We start from the raw sequence: 21,067 nt of genomic DNA, 5'->3' as shown, positions 1-21,067 counted from the left end.
GCTAAGTATCCTCTCCATATTTCATGCAGGCATGGTCCTATCCTGCACAGTCTTCATCAAAGATACTTTGTTCTCTTCTCAGTCTGCAGTGCCATTAGGTGCTTGGGCAGCTTTTCTCTAGACAAGTGCTTCCAATGGGATAATGGGATTATTGGGATAATGCCACAGAATACTCAGAGCTCATATTTTTTGTGGGTTTACCGCGCAGCTTTTTGAAGTGAAGAACAGACTTTGGATCTGCCTGTTCTGGGTCAATGTTTATGTCACTAATATCATGCCTGTGCCCACAACATAAAAACCTCACATAAAACAAATTTTGCCCATCAGTTCTACATATGTAGCATGGGGTACAAAAGCCAAAGCAAGTTTGCATGTAACAGCAACAGTTATGAAAGCTGCTGAACAACAAAAATTGGCTTTCCTGTCAGACATGGGTAAGTCCTATTGTGTTCAAGCTACAAGCTCAATGATACTTATCCAAACCCTTTCTTTGCAATAGGTCTGCATGGCTACAACTGCTCTAAACATAGTAAACCATTTTTTTTTCAATATAAAGATATATGGCGCAACACAAACTAATTGTAGGTAGATATCCCTGTGCTGCACTGGCTCATATGGTACATGTTATTTATGAAATACTAATTTATGTGACCTTGAGTGTCCTAGGTAAAAAATGGTTTTCCTAGTGAACATGACAAGCTTGGCAGGTGAGCAAACTTCAGGGTGTAGAAGTTCTCATACCTGCATCCAGATGAGCAGGGATGTACACTTGCAGCGGCACAAAGAGTAGTCGCAAAAATTTGTTCCACTACTTTGTGCTACCACACATGGCCCGGCATATGCCCTTTGTTATGGGCTATACCCAGCTCCTCCCAGGCTGGGCTCCATGTGCTGCAGAATTGGGGGGGAGGGGCAGGGCAGGGCAGGGCAGGGTAGGGAGGTGCTGCCCTGGGTTGCCTGCTCCTCTGTCTCTGCATTTGTCCCAGCACACACTATTTTTGCACGCTTTGCACTGCTATTTTAATTTTGGCCTAATTACCCTGCTAATTAAAGCTGTTAATTGTAACAACATTGTCAGCTTATCTGACAAAAATTTAGACTATTCGGCACATGTAGAAAGTATTTCAGTCTTCGTTATGTAAAAAAAATCCAAATATATTTCAGCATCAACATTAGCCCTGACTTGTTGCAGTTTAATTTACTTTTAAAACAGCCCTCAAATGTCTTAAGTCTACAGGAATGATTCTTGTGCATATAGCTTCCTTAAAAGAAGTGGATATCACTTCGCAATGATTTAAAAAGTTTAAATTCGCTTGCTAACTTGTAGTAAGGATCCCTCCTTGGGGCTCCCTCCTTGGGGCATGAAGCAGCATGTACTTATATTTCAGGTAATATTTCTGTTTCATATTTTGATCAGCTTCTCTCTAGGAGCTGGCCACCTGCATCAGGGGTGTCAAACATACAGCTCATGAGCAGATCCAGCCCACAGAGGTGTTCCATCTGTTCCGCCACAACATCAAGTTGGGGAGCAAGGTCATGGGAAGGACCTACTGCAGAATTTGGGACCCCTGGACTCCAAAAGGACATGGTAAGCAGGAGCAAGGGGGAAAGCAAGGGGGAAAGCAAGGGGGAAAGCAAGGGGGAAAGCAAGGGCTGCACAGACAGCTCTCACCCATGGCTGCCATTCCCCAACTCCAACTCAGGGGTAGTCCCACGGTCTAGATCCAGCTCGAGGTGAACTGGACACCCCTGTTCTACATGACAGAAAAGCACAAAACATCAGGACAGAGGCACATAAAGCCTGAAGGGCAAGGCACAGAGAAATTAATAGAAAACAGATCATACTCTACCTGAGAAATTAAGAGAATGTTTTGAACCACATGTGCACAGAAGAGATTACATAGTCAGGTAGTAGATATTTCCTAGCAAGCATTACTTAGCTTAGTGAAGGTATTAGATAGTCATAGGTATTACATCTTACATAAAGGTGTAGTTGCATCCAAATGCAAGAGTGCAATGTAAAATTCTGTGAAAAAAAAAATTTTGTTTTGCATATGCATGGTAAATTTTAAGTATAGGAAATCTTTTGCGTTCTTCTGTTCACTAAGCATTAAACTTATTTTAATGCATGGATACAGAAGAAACAAAACGTATTAAAATCTACAGAAATACAATGGAGGAAAAGTAGTTATCCTGTATTCTGTTTATTCTGCTTTTAGCCAACACCAATTTTTAATTTGCTTGTAACATAAAATTGGATCTATTCATGGCCCTGCTTTAAATGGAAGAAAAATAGTAAATGTAACAGTCAACGTAGCTGAGACACTGCTGACTGGTCAGCATAGAAAAAGACAAGCCATGTCTGTAGCATCACCTTGCTAGGGCTTACCCATGACTAGCCAACATGAAGCTTAACATGATTTGCCTTTCTCTATATAAAACAGTTGCTTGTGGCCAGCACTGTGTACGATAAATGAATAGTTTTTAAGCTTTATTTAATTTCTAAATGCAGAGAAGCCCTAATAAAGGAAGTGTCACAGCATAGATTGTCAGGCCACTTCCCTGGATTCCATCTAGTTTGGTGCAATACAAAATAGGAATTAGTTCCTTTACCTAAACTGGTTCTCTCTTCACTACCATGACTCAATTAAACCTACGTAACAAAACTAACAAAGACTATTACTTCTAAAAATTAAATAATCTATGAAATCTGAACCACTCCATAAGAAGTTCTATTTTTAGAACTGTATACAGTACATTGTAATATTTTTATCTTCAGATTATTTTTTACATTTCTTGTAAAACTCTAAGTTTAGTAGGAAGCACAACAGTATCTACACAAAACATATGACACCTCCCCGCCTTTTTCTATTTTGCTTTGCTTTTAAACTGATATATCACATCACTGGCCCATTATAGGCCAAACGCCAGGGATATATACTTACAGAATTGAAGACTGAGGCTCAGAAAAGCTAACAAGGCTGCCAAAGCCAGCAATAACAGAAAACGGTTTCGGAAAAGCATTATTATTTGTTCTGATTTCTCTTCATGGTTTCATCTCCATATATGAAGCTTTCTGCAAAGCAAACACAGGCAAATGTCTATTTAATTACATGGAGGCATAAATTAAACTGAAATAATTCCAAGTATCAGTTTTAACAGAGACATAAGGTCCTTTCTTGAATGCAATTTTATGCCACTCAAACTCTGACTCAAGGAACAAAACCCCAAGTCTTTTTCCTTGTTACACAAGACTAACCAGCAAACTAAGAACATTCTGCAACACAGCTAATTTCCTAAGTGATTATCCTATAGCGCAGTATCCTGATATTTTGAAAGCTAGTTCTGATGGCATACCTAATCTTTTTTAATGAAGTTCAATCTCTGGCCTACTTGCATATTAAATACAAAAATTAAGCAAATAACTGTTTCAACTGTAAAAATGGAAATACTGTTTAAAAAAGCACCAAAGCAGAATATTTTGACAAGTACCAAAATCTCCCCTTCCAAAAACGAAACTGCAAAAATCCACATAATTTCACAAAAGTGTTCTAAGGTCACAGAATTTCATTTTTCAATGAAGAATAGATCCGTTTAAGTTTTTCCAGATCACATTCAGCTAAATGCAACAACTGCTTTTTCTTGCGTTGAGAGCAAGTTTGGTCTTGAAACTCCAAGACCTCTATATTCTTTTATTTGACGCTGTTTATAGCAGAGTAACCAATACATTGGTAGGCAATGTTTTTTCCTACCCAAGTTTCTTCTCGTCTAAATTCTTTTATTTTTGCATCAAAAATGTTCTTGGTACTTTTCCACTTTTGGGAAAGAAAGAGAAAAAAGCCTGACATACTGCATAATTAATAAGGACCACCTGTTTCTTACAGTCTCTTTGGACTCAAAAAGCTAAACTTCTTGCCAAGATTTTAGTCTCAGGATTTTGGGGACATCAAAATGTCCAATCACAAAACGTCAATTATTATTTTCTCATGTTATAAATTAATGTCTTTAAAAAAACACTTTTTTGTGCTAAGAATTATTAATATATTAATATATTCTTTATCTACGATTCATTTTTCTAGAGCTGCTTAGCCAGCACAATCATAGAGACCTAACCTGAGCTGATCCGAGTCCTCATCTAAATCATGATGCTTTTGGTCCTGTCCTCTTTCAATTTTCTACAAAGTCTTTAAAAACTAGCACTATTATAACCCATCACACAACATTTTTGGGATGTTTTTAATAAACAGATAAAGGGAAAGAAAAACAGGAAAACATCAATAAGATTATTTAGTTATCTAATCAGAATAATTTGCACCATGAAGAAACACCTTTTTATGATTATACAAGTCAATGGAACAAACAAGCAGAGGCGCCTAAAACCAGAATGCTCGCTTGTTAGGAAGAGTGAGAATACTCCACTAGAATGTGAGGTTCTGGTGCAAAACTTTAAAGGGCACTGGCAGATGTGGGGGTGGGGGGTAGAAGTGCTTTACCGGACGGAGTAGCGTGTTAGTTCAACCCACCTCCGCAATGTTTGTATAGATCACATGCTCCAGCAGGGCTTTTTGGTCCTTTTATCTAAAAGCAAATTCAATCAACTATTAGATAAAAGATAAAGGCGCACTGACACATCAGCACCGACACAGGCTTTTTTTGCCTGATATGGCTGATAAATGCCTTATGTACATGCGCAGCCGCAGCACGCACGTGGCCAGGAGCACAGCCCAGTGGCTTAGAGAGCAGCCTTGGCTGGTAAGTCTGTTGTGGGGAAGAGAGGTGGGAGGGGGGGCAGATCAAAGTCCCCCACAGTGAAGGAGGGAGTGGGGCTGGGGCAGATGCTGCTCAGCCAGGGTGGGACAGGGCGAGGGACAAAGCTGTGAGCGGTTCTTCCTGGAGGGGTGGGGGTAGGTAGCTCCCACCCTGTACTCACTCCTGGAGGGCATGGGGGCCATGTCTCTGAATCTGTTTGGAGCGGGCTGCCATTGTGGGGTGGGGCTGGGGGCTGTGCTGGACTCTTCCCAGCAGGGGGGCAGTGGCACTGAGAGGGAGGCTACAGCAAATTTTGGGGTGGCTGCAGCTGACCCCATGCAGATCCAGAGACTCATGCCCCCTATACTCTCATGGGGTGCACGCAGGGCAAGAGCCACCACCCCCCACACCTCCCAGATGAGGCGCTTGCAGCTCCATCCTGCACCCCACCTGGCCAATCAGCACTTGCCCCTGTCCCACTGCCTCCCTCACCATGAGGGCTGCCTCGAACTGCCCTACCCATACTTTTTCCCTCCCCTCCCCATCCCTTCCCCCACACCAGACTTACCAGCCCAACACCAGTCTCCAAGCTGCCCAGCTGCAAATCATAATCTAAATCGTACCAGCTGATACGGCTCCTTAAAAATCAGCCATCGGTATCGGTTCAAAAAGTCTCCATCGGTGCACCCCTAATACAAGCGCCATAAAAGCCTTGCTGAAGCACCCAATCTACACAGATGTAGGGCGAGCTGGGTCCAGCTAACACACTGCCTCTTATGGGAGTGCACTGGGCTCGGTGCAAGGGCACACAAAGTTTAAAGTGCTTTTTTTTTTTTTAATGTCCATAAACAGCCTAAATCCTTAAATGGCCCTCCAAGAGACTGCCTATTCTTTCAGATGTACCAATGAATGCATTCTAGCTGGAGCTCACTGGCTATAAAGAGCTGGTAGAGGTCTCCAGAACCGGGAACGCATTTTCCCATTTGGTCCTCTGGATGTCAAATTTATTAACGTTTTAGACATCCAGAAAAGTTCATAATTTTCCTTTAGAATCTGGGATGAAGACAAGATGAGAATTGTTATTAGAGAATAATTTGAATATGGGGCTGAAGTAACTACCCATAAACAAAACTAATCTAACAGCAAATTTAAGTAGCTTAATATAATCTTGATTATTACAAATGCGTGATGAGGACTAAGAGCCTAGGACAGGGTGGGCAAGATGCGGCCCAGGGGCCAGATGTGGCCCTTCAGGCCCACAGGACCCCTAAAAAATTTTGAAAATTAATATTAATCTGCCCTGGGCTGCCTGTCATGCAGCCCTGGATGGCTTGCAAGTGGCCCTCTGCCCAAAATAATTGCCCGCCCCTGGCTAGGACGTGTTCTCCTATGTATGAAAATCAGATGGACTCTTCCCTATACAGTATTAGGCATGTACACGTCTTTGCAAAACTGAGGTCAGTTTGTCTGCCTCAGATTAACAGTTTTATTTGGATAACTCTTTCCATTTTGTTATAATAATTTCCAAGAGACTGTAAAAAACTGTGGAGTCTCAGAAAACAGACACTAAATATCTGTTGCTATATGTGTCTAAAGTATCACCCTAATGCCAAACTTAGGCTGAGCAAACAGTAACAAATACTTAATGTAAAAAGACATTATGCACAGAAAGAAAAGCTTATAGTTTAATGGTCCCTTTGAACTCGTCAAAAATAATAGTTCTTACTGAACAGTGGTGAAATAGCTTAATGAAAGTTATTCCAGACCACTAACTGAAGTTAAACCAAGCTGTAAAGGATAAAAAGTGAGGCATAAAAACAGATGAGAACAAATACACCAGGAGAGAAAGAGGCAGTTAAGTTAAAACAGATGGAAGGTCAGACAGGAAGTTGAAGGAAAAAAATAAAAATTAAACACAGCAGGGAACTAAAGGTAAAATACATTAAGAAAAATCTCAAGAATCTATATAAAAATTCCCCACAATATAAGATTAGCTAACAATAATTTGCACAAATACAGGATGCTACAAAAAGCAAAGAGATTTTAAAAAATGGAGAGAACAGATGCCTTATTTTTAACAGGGAAATATATTGATGAAGTTTAATTACCTTTTAATACATTTTCATTCTTTCAATTATGTTTAAATAGTTCAGAAATTGTAAACCAAAGGGAAACATTACATTCATATAATACATTTAGGCCTGTTAACAGATTAAGGTTGCTATGTTATGATTGATTTGGAATGGTTCCTGTTGAGTAACTGTGTTCAATAAAGGTCTGTCAGTACAATTTGTCATCACCTGTCACTTGATATCAAACATCATGGGATCAGGTGCACATATATAGTACTGTGAAATGAAATAAATGTTATACAGTACTGGTATTCCAAGTGAAAAGCAGAATTAACACTATGAACTATTAAGGAGAGACAATACTACGAATGCTGCAGACATTAGTTATCCTGCCTGGATATTCAATAAGAAACCTAAAGCATATCCCAATTAAGTAGCACAGGGGTTGTCAACTGGGGGAACACGTACCCCCAGGGGTACTTGGAAAGGGGCGAGGAGGTACATGCGGGTGGACAGGGATAGAGTGCTGCCATCCCAACACCCCATACTGCCACCTCCCAGGAACAGAGCCCGGGGGGGGGAGGAGTAAGAGGGGCAGGGCAGGGAAATAACATGGAGAAGGGCAGCGGCTTCCCACTCCACTGCCCAGCCAGGGAGTGGGAACTTGCACACAGCGGCGACTGCCACCATCCACCACCCTGTGCCACCGCCGCCATGTGCAAGCCCCTCCCCACGCCCCCACTCCATGTCCTTCTGCCACCACCCATTTCCCCCGCCCAGCCAGAAGTGTACCCAGAAGGGGTACACTCCTTAAAAAAGGTTGAAAACCCCTGAAATAGCACACAGAAAGAAGGAAGTGCAGAAAATAAACTATCGGAACAGAAAAAGAGAAAGAAAGGAAACCTCTCACATGTTAGCAGAAAAAAGATGAAAAGAACACAAAGCCAATGCACTTTTGGCACTCAGAATATACTATTACAGAAAAGAGAGATCATGTAACTGCAGAGTAGCAACCGTCTGTGTGACATCTGTAGTATATTGATCTTTATCTATTTACTTTATGGGCAGTTCAGAGTGCAGGTTGTGTCCTAGCCTCACTGTCTCCACCTGAGAGCTCTCAGTATTTAAAAGGCAATTTTAGCAGCAACTAACATAACTCTGACTCTACGAGCCCATGATTCTCCAAGACCTTTCCATTGCTCCCACCCTCTTTTTTTTTTGGTCTTGCTTTCCCAGATAACTCTGTACCGTGGTATACAAAAGTCAGTCGGAACTCAGCATTTTCATCATAGGCATTTCAACAGCAGCTTTATAAATTATTATAAAACAAAGCATTTCTTACTTGTAACTAATAACAGGTCTTCAGCAGATGACATAATTCTAGACTGGATTTACAAGTTCTACAGAACCACAGATTCAGGTGCTATTGATTATAACCAGCATACACACAAAAGCAACCCAAAGTTTAAAAAAGCAGATACCTACGTAACATGCATTTCTTTGACTAAGTCAGTATCTGTAAAGTACTCTGACATTTCTTCAGGTTTATAATACATAGTGCTGTTTTTGATTATTTCACGCAAGGCACTGAAGATACACCTGGGAGACCAATGACTTTCAAAACTCCTGGGAAGGTACACCCATCTTAAAATAATCATTGCTAGTTGTAAGACATCTTGTGCCATATGGCTGATACTGTTATGACTTCAAAGTTAGCTGCATCCATCTAGGACAGAAACCTACTATCTTACTTAGAGAGCAAACATGTTATCACACTGAATCACCATGACAGCTTAAATGAATTTACTTGATTAAAATAGCATGTCTCCATAAGAATCAATACTACTCTTCAAAGTCTGCTTCCATAAAATTACTGTACTTATCTGGTATAGCAGATCCAGCAACATCTCATCAAAATGACGCAAATTGCCAAGACGCAAGTGAGTGGAAGTGGTCATTATGAAACAGAGCAGGGAAAAAGTTATAAAGCAGGAAAGCATAAAATTTTGTATCTGAATGAATGCCAAAGACACTCACAGTAGTCTGAAATGCTATCAAGCTCTGCAGTAGACCAAGATCAGAGTCCAGGAATGGAAGGGAGAGGTCTGCAGACAAAAAATAAGTTAATGTTTGCAAGTTAATTTGTGTGGCAGGGCATGCCACTTTAAGGGCTGGAATGGGCAACCGACAGGTACTCAATTAAGGCAGCCATTTTCAAATTAAGGCAAGGCAGCAGTTTGCTGCTTGCAGCTGAGGGAGTGACATCACGTGGCTGAGCTGCTTCTCACAACATCTTGGAGGTAAGGGCAGGAGGTAAGGGCATGATCCAAAACTGCACCCTGCTGGGATAGAGAGGCCTGGAGGGATTGTCCGTGTCAGGGCAGCATCATTCAAACACCAGAACCACTAACCTCCCCACTGAAAGGTGGGTAGGGAGTGCCTTAATATCTCCAGCCCCCAATAACATTGTGGGTAAGAGGGCCTGACACGTCTCTGGACACCTGAGCCCTAGGGGGTTCAAGGAGACCCAGTAGACCCAGCAGCAGGTAGTCAGGCCAGGCAGGCCTGCGGACACCTGAGCTTGCGGGGGGGGGGGAAGCAAGATTCTGCGTAGCCAAGGGAGAGGGCAGGACTATGGCCCCAGAAAAGGGCAGTAGGATATTTGGTGGGTCTGCACAGAGGAGGGAGCGCCTTTAGAAACCGAAGGGCTGTGCATGAGCAAAATGCAGAGTAGGGCTGAAGGCCAGTCTGAAGGGCTGCGTCAGGGGACGTGCTGAGTAGGGCTGAAGGATGGCCAGAAGGACAGAACACAGGCCATTCCCCACAGGAGTGTGTTTTGTATGTGTAGAAGTGCCCAATAAGCTAGGGTGAAGTTAGCCCAACGCCTAGTTAATTGGCTGGTCACCACCTGCTCAGAGCAGGGGATCAGACTCTTTCATGCCCTGGGCAGGGGATTGGATTTGATGATCAGTTGAGGTCCCTTCCGACCCTAGCATCTATGAATCTACCCAGACAAGGGTTGCGGGAGAGGCCCAAAAGGCTGCATGTCAGCCAGTCAAGGAGTGAAACTGATAAATCTGATGACCTATGGAAGCCGCTCAGAGGAGCAGGGCAGAGTGAAGCAGGCCCAGTATGGAGCAGCGTGAAAGAGGCCCCGTGAGACAGCAGAGTGCAAGAGGCCCCAGTGAGAGGGGAGCAGTATGAGTGAGGCTCAGAACACAGAGGCTTGACAGAGGACTAAGTTGGTCCAGCTTTGGCCAGGAATACAGTGGCACTGGGGCAAAAAATGGGCAGCCTCCCACATTTACCACCAGTTTACATAACCAGCAAGTCATGGCAGGAAAGACTGGGTGGACTGTCCTACATAGGCAGGTGACCAGCCCCAGGATGGCCCCCTGTCAATTTGGAATATGGTACTGAAGAATTTAGGGAGCCCACTCAGTTTGAGATTCTCTAGGCTGCCAATAACATCTATCTGCTTTAGAGATTTTAACTGTCTTTGATGAACCTTAAATCTTTCCATTGCCTCTGAAGGATTTTTTCCTTGTGCGAGTCTTGTTTTGAATGTGGTGAACAAACTGAAAAAGTGACAGCACTTGATGTGATCACTATTAAAGATTTTACTTTATCTTCAGTGTCCACCTTCAGACTTTTAGCATGGTCTTATTTAAAGCAACTATTTTGTCAAAGAAAGGAAAACACTACAAACAAGAAGTCCTCTGAAAACACGTACATAAGACAGCACCCCACAATTACCAGAGCACAGACCACACCGATTTTTTCAGGTTATAAAAAGCACCAATTCAGAAATTAAAAACTATAGCTTTAAATGATTCAGTTTAGGCAGGTGTACAGTTATCCCATTATCCCCTGTATCATAAAGAAGGATAAATATCTATTCATTTAGTTACATGGATGGGAATTCCCTTGCTCCCCACTTCTTGTTAACCAGGCAGATCACCTCAATTAAGCTCAGAGCATCTTTAAAGCACACTAAAACCCAGCGTAATACCATTCAAAGTCCTAGAAAAAAGTTTCACTCAATTATAAGGATACCACGTTCCATGTAGTACTCTCCTAAATTTTCAATGGCCTCTACTCTGCAAAGTAAGTTAAAATCCCTTTAATAATGATCAGCCATCACCTTTCCAACATACACTAAATATGAAGTATAGAAACAAGTGGTGATGGCATCTGGTAGATAGACTAGCATAGGAACTTTTCTTCAGTGCACCCATCAGCTTTGCTTGGGACCCTTGTCCTGCAGTACACAGGACTGGATTGACACAGCTATACCCAGGCCTCAATGAGGTTATTGCAGTGTAAATATGGACATGGAAACCTGAGAGAAAAACAAGCAGCAACGGTTCAAAATCTAAATAGAAAAATTAAGCTGTGCAGAAATTGCGAGTCAAAGCAAGCACGGGTAAACAATACACTAGAAAAAAAGGCAAGATGACCCACAGCAAATACCACACCCCTCTCTACCCCTGAAAAAAACAAAACCCCCCAAAAAACCACACATGCTTAACAGGTATGAAAAAATGCACTGGAACTAGTACATCTCTGTTAGTCAACAGGAAGTATATATCACTACATGTTTGTCAAAAGGTAATTAAAAAGTAAATATTTAATATAACCTGGAAAGGATTTGAGATGCTTTTAAAAGCTACATATCATAAGAATCTCTCTTCTCCATTGCCAGAGTATTTCAGAACCTACCCTGTTTCTGAGCCCACTTGTGATAAGTCTTTTCTTTGATTACACTGTCTAACACCAAATTGCTGCTTTTATCAGGGAAAGTCAGCCAGTCCTTTAAATTTTTCAGGCTGTTCTGACCCCAGACTTTTTCCTCTATATGCTGTTTAGCCCAATCAGCCTGCCTGTCCTTCTTGTATATTTTCATCTTTCAATCCTCACACTGCTACAGCTGCTCATTTTATGAAGAGCATAAGCCTTTGAAGCTGACATGGCTGTATTGCAATCTGTCAAAGTAACCAACACAAGTTCTCATCTCTCCAATGATAAGGAATCCAACCAGTTCTACAGAGATGAGTTGTTATATTTCCTAGCACACCTAGTTCAAAACTTTATTGCACAAACACTGTGAACAGCTACAGCAAGTCCAGTAAGAGGAAATCTCATTTAGTGCAACAAGGTCAGGATCTCAAGGATTAGCCAAAACAGTCTCCAGTGTACCAGAGAGCAGCAGGAGACATAAAAAGGAGCAAAAGGGGAGAAAATGTCTAGGCTGAGGGAAATGTAAGGAATTGATTGAATTCTTCTTGCAGAAACACTGTCAGGGGTTTTCAACCTTTTTCTATCATTGTACCCCCAAACGGCTGGATGCAAAGCAGTATACGTCCCAGTCACCAAGCATAGCAGGGTGGCACGCAGCCGTTTGCACAGCGGGAGGTGAGGGGCACCACATATGAGCTCCCCCTCCCCTTCCCCCATGTCTGGCCAGGCAGGCAGCGCCTGCACAGCACCCCGGGATCATGCATGGCAGTGCTCCATCCCTACCCACCCACGTGTACCCCCTAGGACCTCTCAAGTACCCTGGTTGACAACAACCCCACTCTATGTGGAGATGAGGTAAGAGTTAGAAACTAACAACTTGCATTTGAAGTTGTTGGGAACTGGGAATTCCAGGACCGTACAATTCTTACTTTTTGAGTTTAAAGTCCTAAACCAATCCAGCCATTAATGAAGGTTAAATCCTCCTGATTCAGAATCTTGGCTGAGGAGAGGAAAAAAATAAAAAAAGCATCTTAGAGGATGCTTTCCCAAAGAAAAAGTTCAGTCTAGAGGTCCAGGATAAAAGAGATTCTATTTTTCAGAGCATAAGATTGTAAATAAGCATATTAAAGACGTATTAAAACAATCTTTATTATGACAACTGCTGATAAATTATATTTCCAATTTTCTAAGGCAACTTATTATAATAAAAAACAAAGGGAAAAAACACTTCCGGCACAGCAAAATAATTCAGTTTCTGGATTTTAAATTGATTTTTTGTGTTAAATAATTATATTGAACTCATTGATAAGTAATAAAAATAGAGAGAAGACAAATAGCTTGTCACAAACAATACAATCTTAGAGGACGACACAATTTATTTCACAGGATAGCACAGGGGTGGGCAAAATGTGGCCTACGGGCCAGATGCAGCCCTCCAGGCCACTGTATCTGGCCCACGGGGCCCCTAAAAAATTTAGAAAGTTAATATTTAGCTGCCCCTGGCTGCCTGTCATGAAGCCCTTGATGGCTTGCCAAAACTCAGTAAGCGGCCCTCTGCCTGAAATAATTGCCCACCCCTGGGATAGCATACAGAGACAAATTAGTTTGAAACTCAAATACCAGAGCTTTGAAGACCTCCTACATCAACACCACAACGCTGGATTTTGACGAAAGTGATGATTTTCTGCACCTGAAGTGAAAGATGAAGCATTAGTTATGTTGAAATTTACATTAGAGATATTCTCCTAATTTGTTGAAAAAAAAAACTACTCCAAGAATTCTCCAAGACCACTTTTAAGTTTCACCCAAAACACCAAACACACAGAAAGGTGAGAAGAACGTAAGTTTCTCTCTCACCCACCTCCTTAAAAACACTAGCCTAATCGCTTCATTTCAAATGTTAAGGTAAAATGTGACAACTGTGTGTTTACCCTACAAGTTACTGGAATCACTGACTTAAAATTAACATATAGGGTGTCAGTACCTCAGCACAGAGGCTGCTCAAATGTGCTGTAATTTGCAGCACGTCAGAGCAGACTTAACTAATCCAGTCTGCCGGAGTGTGGCAATTACCAGACTCCAGCAGCCTCCTGTGTCTTGTGCATCAGCATCTGCATACTTCAAAATAGCAGCAGGGGTGCTTAAACAAAAGCTCGTAGAACAAGCTTTAGTTCAGGTGCCCCCACCACCATTTTGAAGTGCAGGGATGCTGATACACAAGCAGCTGTGGCGCTTTAATTAGAACAGCTCTTGAAGCCACTCTGATTAAAGTGCCACCCCCCCACACACACACCTCCAGAACACTATAAATGTGTCCATAGTTTTCCAGAAGTAAAACAGCTTTCCAGTTCTGCAGCTCTCTTCAGCAGATGTAAGAACTGTACGTCTCATTTTTGCAAGGCTGCTGTTAAGCTTCTTAAACCATATGGGGTCCCCATCACTAACAGAAGTGGCATCTCACTGATCACATCCCCTCTCATCTGAATTAATACACCATCCCGCTGACAACTTCAACAATTCTTCCACAAACAAGTAATAAAGGGACATATTTTAGAAATTTTAAGTGTGATAAACATTTTGACATATTGGAAAACAATCAAATCATCTTACTTCTGCATTTCACTTCCCTTCCCCATTTGGAAATAAACAAGCACCACCAAATAGACCTCTCTGTTTTCACATGTGTATTTCAAGTGCTCTGTATACCAATCTAGGAAACACTGGTCTATTCTAATACGAAAACCTGACTTGGTCTAGAGAAGTTAGGAAAAGGCACAACAACAACAAAATGTTGCTTTTCCTAGAGGTTAAGTTTAAGGTCTGGGACAGACATTGCATAAACCAGTTTGAGCTAAACCAGTTAAGTCTGATACAACCAGAGTCTGATACTACATTCAATGACAGGTTTCTCTCAAACCAGCTCTGGCCATTTTCAAACTGTTTTATGTGCCCTGAATGTCTGTTCTGTTACAGGTTTAAACCAGTGTCTGATCACTTAAGCTAGGGACAGATATTACAGTTTAAGTATAAACCAGTTTAAGTGTATAAACTTCAAACATTTTACCTGTTCTTAAGGTTTTCTCTTCTAAAGAAAAGCAAAGAGATGACAACCTCCAAGATCACCAACAACAATATTGATATAAAGATTGGCAAAGAAAAACTAGAAAGAGTGACACATTTCAAGTATCTGGGAGCCAACATCACAGAAGACTTAACATTTGAAAAGGAAGTCAAGACCAGAGTAGCCATTGCCAACAAACAAAGCTAAAGAAAATCTGGACAAGCAGCAATATTACACTGAAGGTAAACTTACATCCATTGCATGCTGTGGTCATCTCAATGACGCTTTATTGAGACATGGATGGCTGTGAGACATGGATGCCTAATAAGAGGTTAGAGAACAAAACTGAGGCATTTGAAATGCCCTGCTTTAAGAGACTGCTGTGTGTCTTGTACATCGAGCACCGAACCAATGAGTCAGTCAAACAACAAATCAGTGAAGAAATTGGAATCTGTGAACTTTTGCTGGAAGTTGTGTGATGAAGGAAGCTGCAATGGTTTGGACACATCACAAGACGGTCAGACACTCTTGCCAACACCATTAAGCAGGACACAATGGAGGGGAAGAGGAAAAGAGACCCAAGAAGAGATGGGGAACTCATATTAAGGATTGGATGAGGCTTCAACTGACAGAGTACACACAGCCAGTTAAACACAGGGCGGAGTAGAGGAGAGTTGTTATAGCATCTAAGGTGCCCCAACAGTCGCAGCAGCCTCAGGACTGACTTGGCTTGAGAGGTTTTTATAAATGATCCGATTTTATTATTAAAATGTATTATTTTTAAATCCCAGGTCCTATGAAAGAAGAGCACTTATTTACTGAACTACTAGATATGGAAAAGAACTGTTCAAAGACAAGTCAAATCATGTTTGATATACTTAACCAAAGATGTAATGATCTAGTACTATTATAACTTTCTATTATAACCTATAACTTAGGTTAGAATTCAATACCAGGAAGCATATCTATTTTGTAGCAAAAATCTCCTAAGTTTCTGAACTAAATCTCTGGGATTTCCTGGATTTCAATTAGTCCCTTCACATATCTTTATGTAACTACTGATTTAAAAAAATATTCTGGTCCCTCAAAAAACTGGGTACTCTAGAAGCTTGAGGAAAGTCAGAAAAACCTTAACTTTAACAGTGGAATATTAAAGTTCCTGAACCTTTCCCACTAGAAATGCAACACTGAGATATCCCTAATCATTGTTTCTAGTATTCCTCTTTTCAATTACCTGCTTATCACATCTATTGGTATGTACTGCATTCATTTTTTTGTATTACTTCAAGTATATTACATTTTGAACAGCGTTTAAACAAGAAAATGCTCAAGATTCAAATTTCTGAAATTTGTAAACTAGCCTTTGAATTTGGTCTTTATGATAGTTGTGAGAGGGGCAGTGAAAGCCCCTCTAGAGGGTTCTGGACCCTCACCCCACATGCCCCGATACCTACCGCAAGGATCCTAATAAGTGGCAGCCAGGAGGAATCATGAGCGCAGGCTCCGCGATTTGGGAGTTGCCTGCAGCTGCGGATCAACAAGGGATGTGGGTGGAGCCTCCAAGAGCCAAAGCTGTTCAAACTGCAGCCAGGAAAACAGCTGGTGGGTCGGCAGAGGGAGGAAAATACACTGCCTGGGAGACGCCAGCTGATGGGAGGGAGATTGCCCGGCTAAGAGCGGAGGGAAGAGATGCCGCCTGGGAGACACTGGCTGCCAGGAGGGAGATCACCTGGCTGAAGGTGGGAGAGGAGGAGCTGAGTGGAAAGCAGAGGGCTCCAGCCAGACAGGGGAAGCCTGCGGCCCCCCCCCGAGAACAACCCCGTGGCCCCACCAGGGAATCCAGGTACAGTGGTGGGAGGTGTCAGCAGGGAGCAGCTACCCCCCACGAGGGGCACGGCAGGGAGACAAGAGCGACCCAGTGTGGGAACCGCGCATCTCACCACTGAGCCAGGGAAAACGGAGAGGGACCCCAGGCCAGCTGGAAGTCCAAGGGGGTCAAACTGAGGAGGCAGATCCAAGAAGGGCTCAGGATGGCGGTCCTACCCCACAGTCACCTGGAGCACAGGAACAAGTGAGTCCCCCATCCTTTTGCTTTAGTTTCTTTATTTTTGAGCCATCGAGGGGCACTTGGAGACAGGATCCCGGGGTCCTTTGGCGGGTGCCAGGTGTTTGTTTCAGTTGGATTTATTGGACACCCTAGCTAGCCCAGAGACAGGGCAGGATTATGAGCCCTAGCTAGCCTGAAGCCAAGGAACCAGCTGCAGGGAAGGTGGAACTGGATGGGAAGGCCTGAGCTAGTCTGAGGTGGGTGAGCTGAGTGAGAAATGAGATTCCCCAGGAGAAATCCAGTGGTCACACGAGCCATGGATATGGTAAGGGTGGGGTAAAGGGGAGGTTTGGAGCCCCACAAAGGAAGAACCAGGATCATGACTTCTTCACTCTTGGGGGGCTACCTGAAGGGAACTGCCTCCCCAGCAAAGAACATCCAAGATGTGGCAGGAGAGTAGGAGCAGCACCCATACCATCTAGGTGGCACCCGAGCCTAAGTCTCACCCTGACATCACTTGGAGGCAAGGTGCCCATCAAGAAGAGGCCAAAGCCTAATAACACCTACTCGTGACAGTAGTGCATTTAGTTAAATATACAATAATGCTTTCTGCTCGGTTCAAAACCAAGCCAGGAATTCTGCAGTTCTGAGGGCCTTACTCTCTATCATCTACAGTGATGACACGAGGGTAAGTTTTTAACTCAGTCTACAGAGAAAGTCTCTGTACAAGAAACTCTACCCACCCAACTAATTCCTCTCCCTTTTTGTTAATTAGACCTCATACTTCTGTCATATACAATGTGTATGTCAAATACCCAGCATATATATCCCAATATCAAAATGGCTGATAGTATAATGGCTTTGTACAGTATTTACCATTTACACCGATTTATTTACAGTAACTACAAGAATAGAAATGTGTTGTGCAATTTGTTTTGCACTGTCAATAATGTGTTTTCTTCTGGATTTCTGTTTATGTTATGGTTTGCAAGTATTAAACAGGGTTAAAGTCATTTTGTCTTTGCAGCTATTGGTCATGAACAGCTAGGAAATATGAATAGTGATAGATATTGTGATGCTACATGATGTATTTGGGTTACTTTGGTATACTTATTTCCAGATCTGTGCCCTGATGTCTAAGCACAAAAAAGAAGTTCATACAGGCTAGGTTAGGCATAATTCTTAATGTCCTTTATGTTATGGCTCTACTAACAGTTATTTTGAAGGGGGAAGAATTAAGATACTGTTTACCAGCAGTTTCAGTTCTGCTCTATAGATTGAAGATTTACACCCTCATCATCCATGTTTGTATTTCTACTAGCTTTTTTTTTTTAAAAAGACAAGTTTTTATTACTATTCCCACTTTACCTCAACCAATATGCTGATGCATTTAAGTTTCAGACCACTGGCAGTGTTCTTTTGCAGGCTAATCCAGTTCAGAACCTGTCTAAACAGCTATCTTTTAAAAAACAAAAACAAAAACCTAAAAAAAAAAAATCTCAAAGGACTCTGCATATTTTAGGATACTGATATGAAAACTGAGAAACTAGACCTTTGCAGCAAAGGGACACTCACATACTGCTACTATTAAATGTTTAGGTGAAAAAGATGCCATTAAGATTTATATGAATTCAAGTTTAATACAAGATAGGAATTTAAGAACATTTTAAGTGGAACAGAAGCTAGGAGAACATGAGCTGTTTTCTTCCATGACAGCACACTAAAACCCCAAAAACATGTTTCAACCTATAATCAAACCATCAAATCATGATGCTTTCAATAGTCTTTAAATAACCTTGGATCATGAACAGATCTTTCCATCTCAGACATTACAGTGTGCCCAACCCACAACTTCTACAGCAACCATGCCGAGAAGTCTACTATATCATCAGGAAGCATCCTGAAAACTTAATACCTCCCCTTTCATCTTTACATGCTTATAGCTAAGCTTAGCAGAATTTGATTTTTTTAAAATAATTTTAATGGATACTATCGATGCTTATTTTTTAAGTATATACTTCAGCTTTATCAACTTAAATTTTCAGGATTGCAAGAAATTAGGAGTGGGGGGCAGACAATTTATTAATGACAGTATACTATTATTATAGTGTAGTTTAATCGCCTGCCACCAGCTAAGCAGCAGAGCTGCCATCAACCTGAGCACCGCTTGCCCGTAGCTTCCTCAACCGCTTTGTTACTCCCTCTTCCTTTGTCCCCAGTCCTCTGAGGTTTCTGGGAGTTGCAATCCAAACTACAGCCAGCATGACTTTGAAGGACTGCTCCACCTGTCATCACACACTTCCATCAGGCATCATTTTTCTTATGTTCCCTTTCTACAAATTTTGATTATTAACGATGGAAAAAAAAATTAGTCAGTCTGTGAATATGAGGCGAAATCAACATTTATCAGCGTTTACTAATAAAAATTGAATCCTGCCAAGCCTACTTATAACATGATTCACTTGCTAAAAGATTCTTTCTAGAGAATCTTAGGAGCTGAATTTTTTCTATGCTTGCAACTTTAGGCTGTAAAGGCCTAGGAAGTGCTGAGTTAGAAAGAATCCTTGAGGCAAGTTTTTAACATGCATATAGTATACTTATTGTTACATGAACTAAACACATATACTCAAACTGTTTCCAAATGAGCAAACTATGACCACCTACATGGTTTTCTTTTGACTACTTTGTACACCAAAGATCCAGCAACCCTTGGATATAATAGATGGTCGCTGCTTGCTTTAAAAGTTCCGTTTATTCAGGTAACTCTTCCAACAGCTAACTGAAAGAGGCAATGACCAGCTCACTTGGCACTGCAAAGTTTATCAGCCCTCTGGACCTCAGCAGCTATCTTTCTCCCTGCTGTCTTTCCAAATTGCTGTCTTGTATGTAACTCTGGAGTCCAGAAGTTCAGACGGCAAGTTCTGTGCAAGCAAATTTCACATGCTTCCTGGAATCATCTTTACAGTCCATTGACCATTTTACTAGGAAAGGCTACAGCACAGTCTGTTTAAATACATATCTTCAGGGCCAAAGAAAGGCAATGCACTAACCTCAAACTGTGAAAATAATGCTCATTACCTATGGAAAAGGCTGCACTCAGCTTTTCACACTCCTAGCTTGGATATACATGTAAGCAGTTTATGCACTGAACTTACATGCAAAAGGCAAATTAGGACCGAGACTGTGTTACATACTTAAGATAATTATGCCGTTTCCCCATTTGCACTTAAGTGGAGTACTGTGCACCATGGCAGTACAGCAGCTGTACTCCCTTATTTAGTCAAGAATATGGTGCATTTCTTGAAGTTTGAGGGGAAAAAAATAAACCAAATTCCTTCACTCAACCTTAATGAATACATGAAATAAAACTATTTTCCTTTATTAGAAAAAAACCACATTTCATAAGCTACTTCAAATTAGCATAGAAGTTGAAAATAGGCATGTAGCTAATGGTGGCCCCAGACCAGACCTAAACCCTAGGGCAAGACCACCATGATTTCTCCAGCAATGTGGACTGACTACAAGCCATCTACTCCATATGAATTTAAATTATTCTAAAAATGCACCAGTAGATGGGTAATGATTTTCAGATTTGTAAATACTAAGGCATCCAAAATCTCCTAATTATGGAAAGACACCTCCTAAACGTAGATCATAAACAGAAAACACAATTTAAGTGTACACTGTGGTTAATCAAATAATGTTATGGCTTTAAAAAGTGCAAAAGTTTCAAGAGAACATTGTCTTTAAAACATTGAAAACCCTCCTCCAGGCGAGTTATTAAACAGCCCATGTGAAGCAGGCATACCCTAATCTTTAGTATCCTTTCGCCTCCAATAAGGTAGCACTGTCTTCTATTGCAGAAGCCCCCTCCTAATGCTGTTGGGAAATCAGTCTTGCCACTGTCATTTGATGATGAACCAGGTGTGTGAAGTATAGTGGACAGTCCTAGAGCCCAGGTTGGAGCCAGCATCTTTAAGATATCGGGAACAGTCAAGACTTTCATACAATTGTGCAAGTATTTTGTCCAGGATTTGCTTCTATGCTAAAATTAAGGCCTCTCTCCCCTTTCTATGTACCTACTTTCATGCAGTTTTTAAAAAGTATTACCCTTCTCTCAAGGAAAAAGTAAGGAAGACTTTAAGTACAAAAATCACTTGAGCCTGGTCTGCATTACACAGTTAAATCAACAGAAGGGGTATTCTGTCAACAAATATGTGCGCCAGTTCACACAAAGCACCTCTAACCAACAAAATCCCAGGTCTGGGTTACTTGAATGACACCATCTGCTCAGGCAACTAAGTCCTCTGTCATCACCAACACGTGAAGCTGTGCCTACAGTTTTCTGTCAGCTGTTGCAATCCCACAATGCCCTCTGCCAACTGCTCAGCCACAATT

The 21,067-nt window shown here is 41.7% G+C and overlaps 1 protein-coding gene across 5 annotated transcripts in view; it reads right to left on the bottom strand.

The window, feature by feature from the left end:
• PXYLP1 (2-phosphoxylose phosphatase 1) overlaps positions 1-21,067 on the bottom strand; it is a 102,343-nt gene that overhangs the window by 70,743 nt on the left and 10,533 nt on the right. For 2 of the 5 annotated variants that reach the window (XM_090053212.1, XM_090053213.1), the window contains exons 2-3: positions 13,182-13,251; positions 2,946-3,076 (exon numbers count right to left, since the gene is read on the bottom strand). In XM_090053212.1, coding sequence (XP_089909338.1) covers positions 2,946-3,024 — 79 coding nt within the window. In that variant the 5' untranslated portion in view covers positions 3,025-3,076; positions 13,182-13,251. Of the gene's footprint in view, positions 1-2,945; positions 3,077-4,523; positions 4,549-13,181; positions 13,252-21,067 lie in introns of those variants that run through there. The other 3 variants (XM_090053214.1, XM_090053216.1, XM_090053215.1) reach the window with 2 other exon arrangements.

Source organism: Crocodylus siamensis, chromosome 6 (assembly GCF_052110815.1).
Source record: "Crocodylus siamensis isolate JL-2025a chromosome 6, ASM5211081v1, whole genome shotgun sequence".
Lineage (NCBI taxonomy): Eukaryota > Metazoa > Chordata > Crocodylia > Crocodylidae > Crocodylus > Crocodylus siamensis.
Note: the sequence above shows the minus strand (reverse complement) of the source record. Positions and strands in the feature narration are given on the sequence as shown.